General features: G+C 40.1%; 3 protein-coding genes across 7 annotated transcripts; 1 reads left to right on the top strand and 2 right to left on the bottom strand.

Moving 5' to 3' along the window:
• Positions 1–823: 823 nt before the first annotated feature.
• RB195_014956 (uncharacterized protein) lies at positions 824–2,477 on the bottom strand (the record flags this gene model as incomplete). 2 transcript variants are annotated; one of them, XM_064205444.1, is made up of 5 exons in its annotated part: positions 824–910; positions 1,368–1,466; positions 1,530–1,652; positions 1,931–2,028; positions 2,441–2,477. In XM_064205444.1, 5 exons carry the CDS (start codon positions 2,475–2,477, stop codon positions 824–826), a joined length of 444 nt encoding a protein of 147 aa, XP_064061324.1. The 2 variants fall into 2 exon arrangements, with proteins under 2 accessions (XP_064061324.1, XP_064061325.1); XM_064205443.1 differs by lacking the exon at positions 2,441–2,477 and adding an exon at positions 2,259–2,292.
• Positions 2,478–2,941: 464 nt separating this feature from the next.
• Positions 2,942–5,935, top strand: RB195_014955 (uncharacterized protein; the record flags this gene model as incomplete). 2 transcript variants are annotated; one of them, XM_064205441.1, is made up of 6 exons in its annotated part: positions 2,942–3,064; positions 3,121–3,264; positions 3,324–3,369; positions 5,334–5,413; positions 5,588–5,788; positions 5,843–5,935. In XM_064205441.1, the coding sequence occupies 6 exons, from the start codon at positions 2,942–2,944 to the stop codon at positions 5,933–5,935; spliced, it is 687 nt and encodes a 228-aa protein (XP_064061322.1). The 2 variants fall into 2 exon arrangements, with proteins under 2 accessions (XP_064061322.1, XP_064061323.1); XM_064205442.1 differs by having other exon boundaries at positions 2,984–3,064.
• A 316-nt stretch (positions 5,936–6,251) lies between these two features.
• RB195_014954 (uncharacterized protein) lies at positions 6,252–20,259 on the bottom strand (the record flags this gene model as incomplete). Of its 3 annotated transcripts, none has more annotated exons than XM_064205439.1 (3): positions 6,252–6,364; positions 7,217–7,343; positions 20,161–20,259. In XM_064205439.1, 3 exons carry the CDS (start codon positions 20,257–20,259, stop codon positions 6,252–6,254), a joined length of 339 nt encoding a protein of 112 aa, XP_064061319.1. The 3 variants fall into 3 exon arrangements, with proteins under 3 accessions (XP_064061319.1, XP_064061321.1, XP_064061320.1); XM_064205440.1 differs by lacking the exon at positions 20,161–20,259 and adding an exon at positions 8,734–8,811; XM_064205438.1 differs by lacking the exon at positions 6,252–6,364 and adding an exon at positions 7,106–7,128.
• Positions 20,260–21,123: the final 864 nt, after the last annotated feature.

The following is a 21,123-nucleotide window of genomic DNA, read 5'->3' as shown; positions in this document are numbered from 1 at the left end:
ATTGAGAGAAAGAGGAGGGGATTCGTAAAGGTCGAATATTCGAAAGATCTGTCGGCTAGCAACTTAGGGGGCTTTGGGAATGTTTTGAAGGGAAAAGCAGCCAGCTCGATGAAGGCGCTACCTGAACTGCGTCCGAAATCGGCTAAGATCCGGTTTTTTTCTTGAGCGATCCTAATCTTCACGCATTTCCATCATCCATTTCTGCTTTTCGAGTGATCCTTGTGTGAACAGTGGGATACAACTGTGGGATAAGTTGGAATGGATGTGATTAATTTTCCACGAAGGGATCAGAAACCTCGAAAATTCAAAGAAGAAACAGAGACAGGATTTTGGAACAACATTAGCTGCTCACTGCTTACCCTCGGCGGTGAAATCCTGCAACATGGAAAAGGGGAAATAATCTTCGAAAGTATAAAAAAAAGGAACTGTGATTGGAATAACGTGAACTTTAGACGGTGTTTAAGCGTTGTTTATCCCCTCTTCTTAAAATTTCCTCTCTCTCGAGCGGATCGTGTGGATTTTATCTTATTCATTCATTTGATCCTGCGTTTAAGGTTTCAAAAATAGTCCGAAATCTAAGCTGCAACTGCTGCGTCAGTGCTTCCGAGAGTGCGGAAAAATAAGTAAATTCGCGACTGCGAAGCAACCTTAGCAAAGAAACCTTTGTTTATTTGACCTCACACTTACTTATTATGAGGTCATCTGGATTCATTTGAAAAAAAAAACAAGATATTGTTGTCAAAATGTATTGCAAACATTCAAATAAATCACAATGGATCCAAGTGGGACGTCAACCGTATGTACAGTAAATATATAAGGTCATTTAGTTGATATCATCATCTGTCATGTAGTTTTTCACCATATAAGTAAACTCGTCGTAGTCTATCAGACCATTCCCGTCAACGTCAGCCTGAAAGGTTTTTTTTAACTAACACGGTTTCTACCTTATTTACTTATTGTTGGTTTACGGAGTTATTTGTTTATTTACTTATTTATTTATTCGTCCATTCATCTACACATTAATGTTTTACCTACATGGACCAGAAAAAAAGGGAGAAGGAAACGGTTCTCCTCTGAGAGCGGAAAGAGAAATATTTGATAATTTTTCTAAGCCAATTAATGAAATGATGCTCTGCATTCCTGATCCTTTTTGAAGTTTTGAAAAACTTAGTTTAATTTCATCCATTTGCTTTAAGAAGACTGCGCTTCCCCTTTCCGTCTCCTCTTTGGAGGAAAATTTCTGCGAAATATGCATGTGCTGATCTGCGGCGAAAAGATTTCGGTTATTAGCTACGAATTAGTACCAGGGCGCTAATAATAAAAGTATAGAAGACTTAAGAAAAAGCAAAATTGCTGACATCACTCACCTCAAGAAAGATTTCGTCAATTATTTGATTATCGGTGATATCGCCTAATTCTCTGAGAATGTACTGGAAATCTTTTTTAGAGATCACGCTGGACTCGGACTGGAAATTTTGCTCAATAATATTGAGTGCAAAATAGTGCGGTAGAAGTTTTATTGCACTAACCCTATCAAAAACGCTGAAACACTCTTTAACTACTTCATTCCAGCTACGTTTCTTCATGTACAACCGCCTCATCACCACACAAAATTCATCAAAATCGATTTGATGATTACCTCGTTGATCTACCTGCAACGGCAAAAATTATTTTTATGAAAAAAATGTTTCAATGTTCAAACAAGGAGTTCTAAAAGGAGCCTTAAAAATCTTGTGCAGTTTTAGCGTGACTGGAACGTACAAGTCATGTACCGTTGGTTACCGCAAGTGGAAGGAAAGCTCGGAAATGGTCAGAAGATGATTCAAAAGACTACAAGTAACGAGTCGGTGCTCCCGATTTTTGAGACTCTGTGCTGATCGAGAAGAGGATAACAAAGCAAACAGATCCGGAAAACCTTAGATCCACAAACCTCGTCTATAATCTTGTCCAATTCGTCTCTCGTTTGTTCCAAACCCAGATTGCGGATCGCTGTCTCGAGCTCGTCTAATGCGATTGCACCGCTTCGATCTGAAATGTGTGAATCACGGAAGTGTATGATTCCGTGGTTCACCCGTTTCTACTCTCTGCGAAACTTTACTGGATTCACTGGAGGAGTTTTCATTTCTTTTTTTTTCCTATTTGGTAGTAACAAAGCATACCGACTGAGAAGAAGACGATTCAGAAAATTCAGAGCAGAGATTCAGAGAAAATCAAAAACTAATGACAAGTAGTACTCAAACTTTGTTTTCCTTATAGACTTCTGTTAAATTCCATAGCCATCTCTACTGCCATAGTTTTCACCACCAAATTGTCAAGTTTGTCACAAATGCGCCACGAAATCCGAGGACTTTTATGCAAATCTAGTGAGTCACTATCACCAAAAGAAAGAAAATGAGAAAGTTTGTCGCCGCGAGAAGAAAATCTTGTGTTTTAAGCGCACAAGCTTTTTGTACTAAATCTGCGCTGCTCCTAAGCATAGAGTCTTTAGTTATTCCTATTAGCAATAATGATAAATAGAGACGAGGACTAATAGAAATGAAATAGAAGTAGAAGTTGTCAGAAGCACAAGCCCGTTGATCTGGAGGATAATCTGAAAAATGCGCAATATTATCAAATCGCCTTCATTCATGGTGCAATATCGTGTAGGAGCGGTTACGTACAGGACAGCGCTGTTTTCAACTATAGCTATGGAGTAACTCAGATTGCGACTAGCAGAAGGTCCCACGGTCACAGATCTGTTCTCTGCATCTCACAGAAGCACAAAAGATCGCAGCATGGAAATAATTTATAGAAGACAGGGTAGAACAAAAGAAAAGAAATCGCGTCTTGCACCGAAATAATTCAAGTCAGTAACCTAAATAAACGTGTTATCGAAAAAACACATTTTCGCTTATAAAAGGAGATTCCTATCAGTTTTCGGCGAAGTTTCAACACCATAGTGATGCTCACTTTACTATTTCTCATCTCTCATAGCAGCCGTGTTATGGAAATACTTGTCATGGTGGTGGCAGCAGTCATAATTTTCCAAGAAATTCTCGGTTGCACACGACAAGAAAGGCAGAAGGTATCTCTGAATTTTACAAAGCGTTGAATAATCTTCCCCAAAATACTGATTTCCAGCCAAGCAGTAGAAGGATGCAAGAAGATAAGGAAAATAAGAAAAACACCACATCTGGGAAAAGCTTACCAAAACCTAAGGGAAAAGAGAAACTGGATGTGAAAACAGCGCTACCAAGGTCACAACCGAGTTGTGAAACGCAAGCAGTAAGGAAAATGTTGAACTACGACGTGTATTTCGAAATGTTCCGAATTCATTTATTCAGGAAACGCAAATTTTAGAGACAAAAGATGCTGAGAAGAAAATAGTAGGTGAGGCTTGAGATTAACTCATTCTTCCAGAAAGACTGCTTCTTTTTAGTAAGATCGGTTGAAAACCAAACATCTCGAACGCTCCTTTTCAAAATGATCCTTGCTCCTTACTGTTTTTGTCCCTAGTGCTGATTGCAATTGCTATAGTTGGGTCAAAAAGACATGAAGTACGGACAGTTGCGTAAGCTACTGCGCTCGAAGCGGTGCGGTGGAAACAGCGGTTGGAATCGAGGTGGGACCATGAGAAACTGCATAGATGGGTGGCGGTAGCGAGGATCATTACAATCCCAACCGCTACACTCCATCGCGCCGAGCGCAGCCGCTTACGCAACTATCGTGCTTAACGTCGTTTTGACTCAACTATACCTTTCCAGGGGTATCTGAGACGCGCAAAGCTTTGTTGCAAGCTCTATTTCCTTCTCCCATTTATCTACTCCCGTTCCCTGGGCTTCGCCTTAACGCCAGGGAGCAGAAAATCAAGTGTCCAATGCAATCAACCTCCACCCCACCCTATCGTCGTTCAGTCAGTTATCGCCTAGTCCAGCTTCTGGTAACGAAAAGCCGAAGGATGTATATATTCTCTCAATATATTCTCTTATTATTGATTTATATATTCTCTCAATAGCATCTGAAATGTAGCTGCAAACTTATGAATCAACAATTAATGAAGCCATGTATCCTAGCGGTCAGTATCTGGAAAAGTGTACTGTTATCTGGGGCTTAGAATGTTGCTTAAAGGCATCACCCCACGAATCTGAGGTGGTACGGATTTCAGGTGGAGTATTCGTATACAGCATAGTAGATTATGGGGAGGGGCTGATTCCGTCCATGTCTTCCTAATTGCCGTAAAAAACGGCCCGGAAGATGCGGCACGTGCACGAGGCTGGCGCGCTCCAATCGAACTTGTTGCAGAAAATAGTGCGCCGGAACGCTCGAAGCCGTGTCTTCGGGGCCGTTTTTTACGGCAATTAGGAAGAAATGGACGGAATCATCCTCCTCTCCATAATCTACGATCCTGCGTACGAATACTCCACCTGAAATCCGTACCACCTCATATTCGTGTGGTGATGCCTTTAACAAAATAGGTAGTTAGTCGAGTGCTTTATTTGTCTCGAATTGTTTAAAGACAATCTTAGATCTATCCCTAACGTCAGCTGGAGTAGATTATGACGGAGAACATTCTAGACTAGATGAGTAGATTGAAGGCAGCACTCGAATTTGACGTGGTCGCAGGAATCCTCGGTGAACGCTATATGGAGTTGTATGTAGATTGCGGGATTCGTCGTAGTTCTGCTCATCTCTCTGATCGTCGTAAGGAACGGCGTGAGAACCACTTCGATTACTACGAGGTACGCTAAAATGCGCACCCTTATACACGTTCCACTCGCCTCAACAGCCTGTTTGAACTTGAATAGGATGGTGAGAAGACACCACTGATCTTCAGTCGCTCTCATTTGGAAGCGCCACCTTTGTGGATGAGGAGATATGAGTGGAGCCACCGGGATCCCATAATTTACTCATCGCTGCTTTTCCTGTGGAGTCGCTCACCGCGTCAGATTCGTGGTTTGCTGCCTTCAATGAACTCTCTAGTTGAATTCGTGTATTGGTTTTGCTTACGAAAACTCTACAGGCAGCTTGACCTTGCTGCCTCGCCACAGTAAGGAATGTAGAACTACGAACTGTGGAGCTCGGAAACGGGTAAATAGGGCCCTGAGCTAGAGTTGTTTCACATTTTTGAAAAAAAGGGTATACTTGACCGAGACGTCACACCACTTGAAGGGAGGGCGACCAGCGTCCCGACTACAATTAATGTTAACAACATCGCCATCAGTAAGTTGTCCTGAACGAATTCCATTCCTGTTCCGAAGCGCTTCCACACAGTTTTACACAGCACAGGCAGTTATCAATTTTTTCATTTGCTCTTAGAAGAGTGGTACCGGTTATGAGATGTATACCTCTTCCAGAGAAAGGTCCAAAAACCGAAGCAACTAAATACGATGAAACAACCTTATTAAACCCACCTAAAGTAAATCCGAGAAGTAAGGTAAGCGAATAGAATCAGTTGAACTAAAAAAGAACAACTTCCAAAATATTGAGATTATTATTAAGGGAGTGCTCTGAGTTACAGAGAAATAAATTTGATTTTGGATTTAAAAAATCGGCGAAAATACCACAAATACTATGTTATTTTATGTGCTCTGAAAAAATTTCTACATAGGGTGAAGTAATATCGAACCCGATAGTGACGCCAGTCACTGATGAGTTCCCAACAGAAGACAAAGAGGAATCCAAATTTGAAATAAAAGAAGAAGAGAAAGGAAAGGATGAAGAGAAGAAATTCGAGGGCGGACAGCTGAAACAGGCTAAAAAGGAAGATATAGTCAACTATGAGGCGAAAAAGAAGAAGCAGGGTGCAGAAGTGAGCTGCAGCTTCTAAATTCAGAGCTAAACGAGCTATTTAATATTATTTCAGCGAAATGTATCAAATCCAATAGTCACTCCAGTATCGGATGAGTTTCCTACGGAAGAAGAGGTGAAAGGTGCAAAAAAAGAGGACGTAAAATGAGAAAAGGATCAGCAGACGCAAAATGCAGCTCGAAAGAAGAGCTGGTTAAGCTAATTGTTATTCCTAGAGTCAAATTAATTAAATGCAACAGTTATAAACAAAACATAATGAAATCTTGATGCTGATCTGATATTCCGTTAATAAATGTTTGAACACTGAAAGGTTATAAAGATTGAGAGCTTTGACTTTTTTACGACATGAAGACTTCGAAGTAGAAGAAGTATTTCGAAGCAAGCGAACACAGACAAATTTCAGCTTTGATACGCAGCTGACTGCGATCGATGTAAAGCATCAATTCAGCGCAGCAACTGCAACTTTAACCAGCGTTTTGATAAGTACGCAGACCAACTTGCGCAATAGCGGTAGACACAAGCACCGGAACGGAATTAGCTTGGTTATTTCTGTTCAGTGCATTGGAGGTAACATGATCTGCGAAGTTATGCACGCATTCAATATATTGTGGCACAGACATATTCTTGCAGCGGTTTTTTTTTTTAAGATTTTGCGCTTTTTTCGAACAAATAGTCCATGGATTAGCAAGAAAAACTTTCTATTCACTGCTTTACCAAAGATGTTTGTGCTCTTGTCAACGAAAACAGTTAGTAATGCTAAATATCCACTCTACAACCTCTTATGAACAACCCAGATTTCCTTGCGCGAAGTGGTTGCGCAAATAAGGTCTGGATTATCAGAGAAAAATCTCATTTTTCCAAGGCTATGCTCTGCAACAAACTAGCCAACAGGAGGCTTTCATGTGAAAAGGGCTATTCTAAAAACAAAACAAAAAAACTATTTCTATCGGGAACAGTCGATCGGAGGTTCGAATCCACCCTAGTGCCAACCAAACCTTCCATCCTTCGATAAATTTGTATCAGACTTGTCTGGGAGTATAAAAACACTGATTTGGTTAGCACTCGCAAGTCATTGTACAAACGAAACACGCAATCTTAAACTTCAAACGATTCTGAATTAATGTGAACGCTTTGGCGCATCCTAAGCGGATTCATTAACGCAAGATACTTATTTTTTTATCCCTTCTTTCGGAAGTTCATAGTTAAGTTTCATAGTTAAGAGACCCAAGATATGTGGAAGTAGGTTCGATAGAAAAGAGGAAAAACAGGTGTTCATTACTGCTTTCGTGCTGTTTCGCTGCAGTAATTACGGCAGTGCTCATGACTGCTCGCCAATAAAACCTTAATTATGGGAGTAATGTGCTGGAGTTGAATTGGAGCGAAAATATACCAGAAATTGAGAATGTGCGAAATTTTCGTAGTAGCGGACCTGTGTCGAACATGTTGAAGACCTGCCGATACTCGGAGAGCTCATCTTCTGTGTATCCATCCAGAGCCGATATCAGCGGAGCAGTCGCAGCTCCAGGAGTTTCGCCGCGATCCGAATGAAGTTTCAGCTGAAATCAACACAATTGTTAAAGGAATAATTCCGAAGTTTTTAATGCGGCGGAAATTTCCTTTCTACGAGAAATTTTTGAGTTCGTTGGTTTCAGTAGACCATTTTTGTTTACCTAGACGTAGCATTTTGATTTCAGCAAATTTGAATGAGCATTGAAATGTTGACGGAAATGTTTCATACGCAGCGTATTCTATTCGCAAAAACCCTCAAGATTTCCATATTTTTGTGCTGCTGCGCTTTTTTTTTCTTTGGTTTTTTTTTTGACAAATAGGCGGCTGTGAACAATAATAAAAAAGGATTGCATTCTCATAATGATAACATTCAAAGAAGGTACATGATATTTCTCTATTCTGGAATGCATTCGCAATGACACCACGCCCATCTTGCTTGGCCTCGTAAGTTAGGAAACTTCACCGTTCCAACGTCGACCCCTCCCTCTTTCCGATGTCAGGCTGAACATTTCCTTTCAACAACAAAGACTATATGTTCGTTCTTGAGCATACAACAAAATCAACTAATACTGGTAAAATCATTGATAAAATTTCCCTTATGCCTCGCTTTCAAATTCTCGCCTTCAATCCTTAGCAGTAAACCTACCTTCTCAGTTGCTCCGATGACGTCATACTTTTAAAACGGTAGAAGGACCGTGAAAACGAAAACTGAGAGCGAGGATTGAAGAAGGATCCTACTTAGGGATTATTAACGACGCATCCCTTGGATTTATATTTTCTCTCACTTCATTTCTCAATTTTCTTTGATTTGTTGAAGTCAAAAAAGGCAAGAAAGCAGTAAAAAAGTTAACTTTCCAGAGTTTTATGAAATATCCCTTTTTAAACAGCTTCGACATGTAGTTTTGTGATTCTAAAATCCTTAAATCTCCATTTAATGAAAATAAATCAGGAAAAAAATTATATTAAAACATATATTATTATATTATATTATTATATTATATATTATATATTATTATATTATTATATATATTATATTATTATATTATATTAAAACTATGCTTGTAAGTAATAGTTTAACAGCCTGAATAAATTCAATGGGCAACGAAGGATATAACGGGGCGAAAAGAACTGATTTATCTTTTTTTCAACTAAGGTAATCAAAGCTGCAAAAGTATTCCTTTCCAATCCAGGTTTATTCTGAGAATGTTTTTGTGCGATTCCTTTTTTTGAAATGAAATCTCTGAAAAAGAGAAAGGGAACACAAAATGACTTGTCTATGTTCGTTTCTACGGTTCACTCCAGTAATTTTAAGTATTTTGTTAAATGATCCTTTTTCACTAAACAAGGAACCCTTCATTTCCACATCGAGTTTGACTTTTATAGCATCGCGAACGCGGGCATTGCTTTGTTTACTAATAACAAAGTTCATTAGCGTACCTTCCGCAGGGAACCTTGCGGTAACAATCCGCGAGGTGATGTGAAACAACCGTTGGCCACCAAAGATACCCTCTTCATCTCTACAAATTCTTTTGGAAGCGGTTATTAAAAGAAAAGACAACGAATTTCTTAGTGATGAAATTTTCCAGAAAACGAGGATACGTCGAAAACGAAAATTCAGCCGTTTAAGGACACTACAATGAACACTCTATGGATGATGGTGAAGAAAACGAAAATATGAAATGGACATATACGAAACGAATGAATTATTCAGGTACTCCATGGTTGTTTGCAGCAGCTGGAATGATCGATATTTTTGAAACAAAGCCAGCTCGCTGGGAAACGATTTGTTACCAACCAAGATAGGTCGATTACGCGTCTGTTCAAGCGTTGAATAGTAAATAAAAGAATAGCAGTGGAGTGGGCACGCAGAGGCTTAGTGGTGGCCAAGCAATTCATTTCAGTTGGAATCGATCAGACACCGTGAGAACAAAAGAAGGTAATGAATCGAGACTCCCTCCTCGGTGCCCTGGCCGCCTCAGCGGTGATAGAAACGCCCTCCAGAAGCAGAAAACAACTCCGACAACTAGCCCCCATCCAGAAGAAGTCGGTTTGATTAACTTCCTATGCGGAGTAATCGGACACCCTAAGCTTGGGTTTCGTCAAAGAATCACAAGCACTGGTCTATGCAGAAAAAGAGAAACGGAAGGGGAAAAATGCAAAAATAGAAAAAAGAAGTGGCACCCGTCATTTCTTAAGGATGTGTGTACGCGATAAAGTGTTTGGCATTGATCAAGGCTTGTGAATGTGCCGACGTGAATGTCCTCGATTCGGAATCGTTTGAGGTTTTATGAATTTATTAGGTTCCATAAGGGTGCAGCTGAACCTCCTATCACTGCACTACGCCCATATTTATCTAAAAATAAAAACAGAAATAAAGGAATCAGGAGGAAAATTCCTCCTCAACCAGTTTTCTTCCTCCAACTACTCCTAGTCCGACAAATGTGTCTACCAACTTTTCCAAAATTGCATGCGAACAAGGAGAACGTTTTTGCTGGTGAATGAGTATGCACGATAAGCTGAAAAATGAGAACAGCCACAACCAACACACAATAGATTCGGAAGGAAGCGGAAACCACCTATTTTCTTTATGTTAAATGCTGCCGTTCCTAGCAATCCTTACGAACTTAGATCAATAGAGGAATCATCTATGCTAAAAGCATCCAGAGAATTGCAGAAATTACTGCACTTATGTATATCGCTCTGTTACAAAAAAACACCAATTTTCGCAGTTTTGCCCACCACTTCCTTTCTGGCAATTTTCGGATTTTGCCTTCATTCTTGGACCCAGCACAACGAAAATGACAGCAGTCGAGTAACAAATTTGTCAAAATTCTTGTAAATTTGAGGAACCATTATTGACGTGCATGTTGCATCTAAATGACGAAATAAAAGCTCGGAAATGTGAGTCTGGATTTTTTCCCCAGTTGGTGAAGCTCCGCTTAGCAGTGAAAAGTTGATTTTATATCGTGAGGTAGTAGCTTATAAGCCTAATTATTTTCGCTGCGAAACGTTAACCAGAAAACGTCAGTAGGGATGTTCGTAAAAAAACAAAACGAACGAGAAGTTCAGAAAGGCAGCACAGAATGCGAACACGAAAAAAAGGACAGGAACTCACGCTACAACGACATCCTTTCTAAAGCGCTTGCGGATTTTGAACAAACAGAAAGACTTCATAAAAAAAAAAAAACCAGGTAGTCGCATCAAAGAAGATTGGGCTACGATGTGTTCTTATACCTCGATACCACTTGATTTGACTCTAATAGTTTCTGAAACGGTTTCTTTTGAATTCAGCAAATTTTTGCAAAAAATCGCAGTAAATTTCACCATCCCTATACATAATTAGAGCTCTCACACGATTTTCACAGAATGTCACTGTGGTAATATTATCAGCAAAAGATGAGTGCAATCCTGCAATTTATTTCTTTCCGCTGGTTCGGAAGTCTCCCAGTGAAACGTGAGGGCACATCGGAGAAATTTCCTGACCCCTAACCTCGAAATACTTAAAGGAATCCAACTGTCTCACTGGTTTTTATTGGATTGTTCAATAAAGCCAATTCTGAAAACGTCTTGTGGGATATCAAGCTACAACTGAAGCAAGTATTGTTGACCCTGGATGGAAGAGCCATTCTATTCTGAAAACGATGGAGGATGCTATTTTCTCATCTACAAGGTTGCTCTATACAATTAAAACAAACATGTTTTTTGAGAGCTTTTCTTCTTGCCGCTATTTCTCTGTTTTTTGAAATTCCCGTTGATTTTTTAATTAACATTTTGTCAAACCTTGGAAGTGGTTGAAGCATCAAAGAATCAGTATCCATCTTTTCTTCGCGCCAAAGGCTTCGAGATATTTGTAGAATTCTTGAAAGAGCACTGACGTTCATGAAAGATAGATTTTTTTGGGAAGTGTTTAACTATAAGTTGAATCGACGAAGATAAAAAGAATGAAGTTAAAGTGTAAAGTGTCTGGCGCTAATCAATCCGCTTGGGATGCGCCCCCACGCTCACTTCAATTCAGAATCATTTGAGGTTTACGAGTGTATACCTGACCGATACAACGACCTGCAGTGGCTAGCCGATGTGTCAGGTCAGCGTTTTATCCTCCCAGATAAGTTTGGTACCAATTTATCGACCCCGGGGGAATGAGGGGCTTTGTAAGCACTGGGGCGGATTCGAACCTCCGATAGATCCTGCAGGAACAGGAACCTCTAACTGCTACACTACACCCGCCACTAATGAAAATAATAGAAAGATAAGAAGCAAAAAAAAAAGACTCTGTAGAGGAAGTGAAGGAATCTCTCCTAAAAACAGGAATGAATTGGACGTGAATTGGTTGCGCGGTGAACGCAACCTCTTTAGTACATGTCTGAGAGCACAGAGATGTTTCTGAAATGTGGAAAATTTTTCCACTAATTAGTGGTTCAGATTATTAAGTTGGTTTTTTGTGTGTAAAGAAATGTGTAAGCAATAAAGCGCTTGAAGTCCGTGAGTCCCTCTGAGACGAACAAAGACGACAAAAGCGTTCGATTCCAATTTGGTATAATTTGGAGCTCATAGAGTCCGTATGTGGGCTACACAATGACTTGTGAGGACAGCCGATGTATCAGGCAAGTGTTTTTATCCTCCAGCGAGTCTGGTACCAATTTACTGAAAAGCTTGGTTGGTATTGGGCGGTGTCGAGCCATCGACATCCCAAACCGAGTAGAACCTCACAAAACCGAGTTATGACTTTCTCCCTCGCGACGAGGCTACGTGATAGGCACGAGAGAAGCAACAGTGTACTCTCTAGAACATTAGCTTCATGTATTGTTGAGCGCAAGTAATATTTCCGCCCTGCTCTTATTGACTGGAAAGGACTTGGGATTCACATTTTTGAGATTGCTGACTGCGCATTCACATCACTAAACACCAGCCACCAGATGGGAAGGAAATTGGTTAAGGATACGGTAGTCGCACCTTACCAAAAAGTTGTGTTTCCGCATCAAAATCTTTTCTTTACAACATTTTGCGAACTGCTTTTTTTCTCTTTCAAGGGAATGTAATGAGTTGTTGATAGAAACCTACCTCTGAAAAAGAATATAAAAGAACATTTCAATTCCACTGTTACTCCTAATTACAAAGTGCACAGGCTACGGGCTCATAGCAGAGAGCAACTGAGATCAAGAACTGAAAAATGGAAATCATTTTGCGTTCTTTTTTTGCGTACAGCTCTTACGATTTTTGATTCAAACATAGATCGAGAGTTTCGTTTCGACATATAATTTTAGATGGTGCACCAACGACAGTAAGAAAGTGAGCAGAAAGGAGAGTTTAATGTAATCGAAGGTGCACAGGTTGTGAGTGTGAAACACCGAAGCAATCGACTGTTATCGTATAACAGAACTCCTAAAAATAATATCATTTGACAGATAAAGGCGCGGTATTCGAGAGGGAGCCTATGTATAAGTTTATCGAGAGCAGCGTTATTTTTGCAGCGCACGCAAACATATTATCGCCCCAATTTCTATGCGAATAACGTGAAGCATGTGAGAGAATGGAGTACAAGTTTTCCAGAACGAACGTAAACAAACGGCATGGATTGGAGAATTGTTAGGATTCCGGAACAACTACAATTCTTGAGTAGACATCGTTATTATATAGAGAACGAGAAAATTGTTATAATTGTAATAAGTTCTTCCGAGGAAAAAATTACGCATGGAAGATGAGACAACTGCTTCCTTGTTTTTTACGAATTAAAAAAAATGCAGTGATTGAGCACTAAACACGATTTAATGCGAACTGCAAACCTACCAATAAAATAAAATAGATACTAAGTGACACGAGCAATTCAAATAGCTAAGTTTCGTTTCAACGGTGCCATTAAACTAAATTTCCCGGTCCAACAACAAGAATTACGTCGTATAGGGAAATGGCACCGAATTAGTGGCATACTCGATTTAATGCTATGCGCCCTACTTCTCCATCCACGAAAGCTTCGCCTGACCGCACTCGAAGTGAATGAAGCCGATAGAAATGCTTATCCATAGTAATATAAGTCACTGCTTTCGGAAAAACTGCCTTTCAGCCCGTCGTAATTCCGGATACGCTTTTGTCACCTTAAAAAAAAACATCACGCGTCATTTGTTCGAAGCTAACGTATGCTCCCACATTTTGGCTTTCAAGTAATGTTCACAAGTGCTTCAATGGGCACTTACAGAGAGCATTCAAAAAAGAATTTTTTTTTGCTACAAATTACAGTATTTACACGAGCGTGTCGTTGCTGCCGAGGCATTCTAGGACTTGATAGTTTCAAAGGATATCATAGTAAAGTGTTTGGTGACCATTAATCCCAAAGATGCACCAATGTGTACGATCCCCACTTAGAATCTGTTGAGGACGTATACAGTTTACTTAATATCTTCCAATAATCAGCCTATGTATCATTATCCTTGCAATCAAGCATAGTACCTAATTATCGACCCCAGAGCAATGAAGACTTGGATATAGGCGGCATATCATGGAAAGACAAAGGTGGGATACCGGTACGGAAATAATCGATGATCTATTACGAGGCCCCTTTTCCGTAGAATTTTGTCGTTTACTAGTCCGCAATAGTTGCGAGATGAACATCGACAACCAGAAAACAGCTTGGAAGTTTTGTTAAGACGAATAAAGAAACACAGTATTTCACATCCTCTAGGATATCCTCAGGATTCCCGAGTTCTTAAAGTTAACCTCTTCCTAAGCCTCCTTAATTATCTGTTTTTTTTAATCAGGTAATTGGTAAGAGGTTGCACACCGATGGTTCGAATCCGCACTGAAACCAGCCAACCCTTTCATTATTCCAAGGTTTATGAATTAGTACCAGACTTGTCTGGTAAAATTTAAAGGAACCTGACATGATACATCGGCTCGAATGAGCAGCCTATACGATGACTTGCTTCGCAGTTTATAAACTTCGAACTATTCTGGATTGAAGTGAACGTTTTGCCGTATTCTACACAGATTGGTCAACGCCAGACACTTTATCCTTTAAAAATATACTGATGTTTAAAGCCAGTGTCCCAGGATTTCGAGGTGGTGGGGAACCCGCAGCAAAAGCTTAGAATTCGTGTAGTGGATTGGAAACTTCACTGTGGTTCCGCTTTCCTTTCCCTAATCTTTGTAGAAAAAGCGTAGTTGAAGACAACGACTTCAGCCCAACCTTTGTATACCACGAGCGAGCGGTCAATGATAAGAGAGGTCTCTTCACCAGCCTATTCTTGAAACCAATGAATAGGCCTCAGAGGTAGCCGGAACGTGTTCAGAGCGGTGCGTCCTAACGTACCTCGTAGGAACTAAAGCAGCTCCTACCCCGTCTTTTCCGACGACCAGGCAAAGATACCCGAACCACGCTGGTTTCTGCCATCTAGTACCCAAACTCTACGCTTTCGATGTTGGTTCTGCACCCCGTCAAAATCGTGATGCCTTTAAGGTGGCTAGAAATAAGAAAATCTAGCCTGGTCTCTAGCAGCACTTTTTTCTAGTAACAGATTACAAGTTTGTCCTAACGGAGTACGGTTATTTTGACTTATCTGTTGAGCAGCATCTCTCCATAGGAATGAGAACTCCAAATTCTTTTTCTGAATAAATAAACGAATGATACCAATGTCAAAGAAAATTATCAAGCGAAGTCTTGTGAACGTGTTGTGTCGGGGTGTTCCCTCGACGGGGTCTCGGTTTAGACCACTAATCTGTATGACGATCGTGTGGATGAGCATCCGTGAGCTCACCTCAATGTTTTTCAAGCAGCATATCGCGTGAACTGAAGTAGTACGGAAGCTCTCAGGAAAGCGTACAGTTCGGCTTGTAGATTATCGAAACCAGCGTGGTTTCCGCTCAACTTCCCCTAATTGCGGAAAAAAACTATGTGGGAAGAGCGTTTGTGCCTACGAGGTACGTTAGAACGTGTCACCTCAACGGTCCCATCCTCTCAGCAGCCCATTCATTGGTATTACCTTGGGAGGTGGCGAGGAGACCTCATTGGTCCTCGACCGCTCGCCCGTCGCCGCCTTTCGCCATTTTTTGCGATCTTCTAGGTTGGACGGAGCAACACTCGTTTCCGTAATCTACAATCCGAATTCAACAGTTTCCCTGGCTTTCCGTACTGCGTCAATTTCGTGGTACGCTGCCTTGAAAAAATCTTCAAAAAAAAGTTGGTACCAATTTATCGACATCGGAGGGATGAAAAGCTTGGTGCCTAATTTTCCTTTTTCTTCACCTGTTAGTTCTGGACGACTGATACTCCTTTGTTTTGAAAGATTCCTTTCTCCTTGATTTTATCGTTTATTGTGCTGCTAAGATGCGCTGGAGATTTCAAATTTATAAAAATTGGATTTCTTCGCACTTTGTGCAATTGCTAATTACTGAAATTAATTCATAGCGATAATCCTGGCAAATTCTATTTCAACGGATCGAAAAACCAGAGGAGGAGACGTGTGCCCAACAGTGTGAGTAGGAGTTTTTTTTCTGGAACTTTATTTGCCTGACTTTCTGGCACCTTCGTAATCCTCAGAGACCTGAACAAAGACTGATTCGAACAATACCATGTTTACTCGCTCAAGTGCCAAATCACTTGTATAAAGGTTCCGATGATCGTTCAAGATAGCGAATACAGAAGCAATTCGAATTCAAAAAGATCTTATTCATGTCCACTGGATGTGCGGCCGTTGCTAGCCCGCAATTCTCGCTGCGGGATGTCCAAACGAAGGGTATTTCTGCGTAAGAACACCGCTCCTTGACGAAGATAGTAGTAGTAAATCTATATAAACTATATCAGGCAGCTGGAGCTCGCAGAACAGGGCAGAGGTAAAAGTGGGATTCCAGAACTCATTCGTTATTGTCGTTATTCATTCTTTATTATTCATTGAACGGTTCCTTTCAAGAACCCAAGACAAACCTATCATCTTCCATCCGATATGTATGTCTACCGAGTCTGACGTGCGATGTAACTTACATTGAGGGAACAGGTCAATCCTGAGGTCAGATTGTGTTGTTTAAACAAACGCAACAAAAACAAACAAGCAGACGCAAAGCGATGTAGAAAAAGCTATCATCATTACCGCTTTGATAATTCACAACCGTACCTAACTAGTGTTTAAGACGTCACGTACTTATGCATATTCTATTTGTGGCAGGAAAACTTTACATCTTGCAGAAATCCCTTTTTTGGCACCCGCGAATAGAACCTAAGAGAAGAAGTAGGGTTCAAATGACATAAATTTACGACCAGAAGCATACTGCCATAGGACACCTACTCATCTCCGCAGTTAAACCGGAGCAGGTTAGGGTCCCGCATCGTGCACAACTACCTACACAGTCAAACCGAGCTCCACGTCATTGTAACCTGACCATAGTACAGTGGTTCATCTTCAAGAAATCTGCACAGATCAAAATTCATAACTGTGCAGAAATCGATAGAAATTTCTACCATCGTCGCTTCCAGCATATGCCTTAAAATATTCTTTCCTTATCTCAACTATAAGATTGTAAGAAGTTCTCAATCTTCATAAAATATTAATCAGTCACATATATGAAAAATTGCGGCAGTTCCGAAATGCTTTAGGATGTCACTGCGCACGAATTTCAGCGAAAGCGACACGCTCGCACTTGCCACTGTGCTAAACATCTCACGGGATCTCTTTCCTACATAGATTTCATAAACAAAATTGACGCTAACCTCTTCTCAAGCCTTGCAACACAATTGATTTGACTATTAGCTTGCCTTTCCTTTCCACCTCTTTCCCTCGTTTGGTTTTGCGGTATTTTTTTCAACACGCGGTATTTTCGTTCCATGATTTAAAAAAATATACATAGATATATACATAACAAATGAATCACAGAAGTTCCAAACAAGACTTTCTGGCACAACTAAGACTTTCCAGCAAGAGCTATATGCAGCTAGGATTACTAGAATCAGGATTGCATTGGCAAGTCAAGAATTCTTGACACAATAGAATATACGTCGCCAAATCCATCACATTAACATGGTTTTGTGAGTTTGAGCAAAAGAATGGACATGACGTTCTTGTAAGCGAGAGAGTTACGCAAAGTTGTTTTTATAGAACTGTGTGGATGAATCAACGATAGAGGAGGATCTGATGAGGTAAGCGAGGCGGATCTGTACGGATTATATCCGGAAATGTGCTCTTTGCAATCCGGATAACAATGTTTTCACAATAGCAATTGGTCGCGGAAACATTCCGCAACTGAGCGTTGTTTAGGTAGATTGTCCGTCAGTTCAGGCGTTCATCTGTTCTGACAAGACGCTATTACCTCAGTCCAAAGCCCCACGCTTTGGACATCGGCGTGTTGGCTCCGATGAGCAAACATCGCCAAAAATGTATTAAGAAAGAATAAATGTACTCCAGCTTACCTTTTTTGCATTTCTTCTTTCTAAGTATTTCGTGCGCGTCATGAGTTAACAATTGAGAAAGTAGGAAACAGACGCTCCGATTTTCCAGGCTCCAGCGAAGGCGACGGGGCCAAAACGTTAACCCCTTATGTAGAGTGTTAATAATCTTGGTTATAGCTTCACACTCATAATCGAAAAGTTGCAGTGCTCAGATTCAACGGAGGTCAAACGTATACGTTTTAAAATTGGAGCACTTCTATAAGCTACGCATAGGTGTTACTAGAGTAGTTAGTGTATCATTACAAGTATACAAATAACACGCACGTGTGTGAAGTTTACGAAGATTAGTTCTTTAGTTTTACAAACATTATTTTCAGTTTTGTTTATAGGAGGTATAAAGAATAAGTGAGTCTCTCCCTAGCTGTTGTTTAGAGTCCAGAAAGTGAAACAGTTCTGCAGCTGCTCCTTTATTCTACAATTCTTATCTAATCTAGGTGGGTGTAGTGTAGTTGTTAGAGGTTCCGCTGCCTGCACGATCGATCGGAGGTTCGAATCCGCCCTAGTGCTCACCAAGCTTTTCATCCCTCCGGTGTCGATAGATTGGCACCAGACTTGTCTGGAACGATAAAAAAACTGATTTGACACAGCTCGGCTAGTTCCCGCAAGTAATTGTATAAGCCAATTACACGTTCGTAAACCTCAAACGATTCTGAATTGAAGTGAACGTGGGGGCGCATCCCAAGCGGATTGATTAACTTTATATACTTTATCCACTTTATCAATTCAATTCTTGCTCACCCCTTACCCATCTGCATCTTCTTGTCTACCCATTAAAGGCAGCATACCACGAATCTGAGGTGGTGCGGATTTTAGGTGGAGTATTTGTACACGGGATAGCAGATTATGGAGAGGGATGTGATTCCGTTCACTTCTTCCTAATTGCCGTAAAAAACAGCCCGAAAAAGGAATGCGCGCGTGCACAAGGCTGGCGCGCTCCAATCGAACTCCTCGTGGAAAGTAGTGCGCCGGAACGCTCGAAGCCGTATCTTCCGGGCCGTTTCCTACGGCAGGTGATACTAAGCGGCTTCTTGTCCTCTGCTGCAGGCGATAAAGTCATCCAAGTTTCGTCTCATAAAGGGAAAAAATCCTTGACTCTAAGGCTTTGGATGCAAGTAACAAAGAGCAGCATAACAAAAAAGCGTTGACTTTCTCTTTTTTCAGTCTCTGTTTCTCAGATAAAAGCAAAAAAAAAGGAAAAAAAATGTTTGCAAAGGATAAATTTATGTGGAATCTCATCAAATTTTAATGAACTATGGTAGTTGTATTTTTTTAGTTGCAGGATTTTCGATAAATGCAATCCGATGAACGCTAGAACATTTTTTGGCAACTTATTAACAGCAGTGCTCCATCTAGAAGTGTATTTTGAATCCATATCTTATTTTATTTCAAATTGTTCTCATTTCAGCGCAATTTCCCCTTTTAGTCGAGTCGTTACGTATTCGTACGTCATATTTTTCCTTATGTAATTATGTGTGATTATTTTCTTATGTATTGTACTATGTAATAAATGTATGGTGTTTGATGGCTAGAACAAACCCCGTGGATTGCGTCTCAATAAGCTTTCATTGAATGTATCACGCTAGCTGTTACCATAGATTTACGGTCGCCATGGTGAGGACCGGCAACGATATTTTCTAAGCAGATTGTCTGTAACTCATAAATGTGCTCAGGGATTTAAAAGCGTTGTGTGACTAAAAATAAAATGTCTAAAAATGAAATGTGAAGAAATGGAACCAAATTTCTGATCCCAACCAATCCAACGAAAGTGAAATTTCTAACAGCCAGATGTTAGTCACATTCGCCGCCACCTTGTTCAGGTATGGCTTCGTTTGTATGTTTGTCTGTTTCGGTGTGTGGTGTTTATTAAAGTTCCGTGCTGCGAGTCTGTGTCTGTGAAAAAAACCGCTGGCTTGGTGAGTTTATACAAAAGGTCTCTGTCCGTTTCGAAAATAAGAAAAAAAAATGGTGGAGAGAAGTGTGCAAAAAGTTTGTGGTATTTTTTGGATGAAAATGCAGTGATGAGTGAATTTAATTTTAGAAGGTTTTTTTTTTTTTAATGTTTTTTTTTAGTGTCGTTTGTCGTTTTTTTATGTATTATGTGTGTTTTTTTTTGTGTTGTATTGTATAATGTATGGTTTTGTGGCTGACAACCCCGTGGTTGGTCTCATAGTTTCTTGATGTATGCTAGTGTTACCATGATTTCGGTCGCCATGGTGGGACCGGCACGATTTTTCTAAGCAGATTGTCTGTAACTCATAAATGTGCTCAGGGATTTAAAAGCGTTGTGTGACTAAAAATAAAATGTCTAAAAATGAAATGTGAAGAAATGGAACCAAATTTCTGATCCCAACCAATCCAACGAAAGTGAAATTTCTAACAGCCAGATGTTAGTCACATTCGCCGCCACCTTGTTCAAGGTATGGTCCAATTCCCACCTTGATCGCTTCGATCATCGTAGCTCCTTTTCCCGGTGTTTTGTCGCCGGACTTGTTTCTCATCAAAGTTCCACGTTGCCGCGCCGACAAAGACGTCATTGACTACTCTGAAAATAGAGCCGCTACTAGTCTCTATTACTACAAATCCTCTTAGGATCACGGATTACGAAAATAAGAAAAAAAAAACTGCGTGACGACTGAGAAGAATGAATGACCAAAAAAGTTTGTGGATAGTTTTCAAAAATAAGAAATCAGTAGAACTGAGTTGAGAAATCTAATCTCTGACGTGAAGAGGTAAGTTAGTTAAGTTAAGCTATAAATGCATTTTTACATTTCATGAGAAAAACATAAATATACGAAAGTTCTACTGAACAAAGCAACGCGAACGCACGCAAATAATAGCATTGAAAAGAAAATAAAGCAGCAAGAGCAACCCCACCTTTTTCTACTTGGCTTACTAAGAAGCCATAGAATTGTACATTTAAAAGACAATACAACACAATACAATACAATACAATTGTAAATGTGTCCGGACAATGCAATACAATTGAACTGTTTTGTTGCGTAAGAAAGATGCCATAATTTGAGAACAAAGGCTAAGAACCCGATCTCGACCAAATTTCAATGAAAAATACCTCGTGCTACCAGTAGAAATGGTTTAGAAAAAAAATGTAGTTGGTTCCCATGTTCAAAAACATAATATTTATGACATATAAGTTCTTATCTGCGGTTACGGAAAAATTACTTCCATCTCAAAACTCCACCAGTTTTGAGATGGAAGTAATTTTTCCGTAATCCAGTCCATCCAGACCAGTTTGTTTCCATTCGGAAGGTATTACTAAAAAAAAACTAATGAAAATCATTTTTTGTACGACCACAAAAAAGAAAAGCGGATAATGCTATAAAAGCGGAAAAAATTCACAGCACCATAGTGTACAGGGCATTAGTAGGTCTTTTGGGAAC

This window comes from Necator americanus, chromosome V (assembly GCF_031761385.1).
Source record: "Necator americanus strain Aroian chromosome V, whole genome shotgun sequence".
NCBI lineage: Eukaryota > Metazoa > Nematoda > Chromadorea > Rhabditida > Ancylostomatidae > Necator > Necator americanus.
This window is presented reverse-complemented; position numbering and strand designations above follow the sequence as displayed.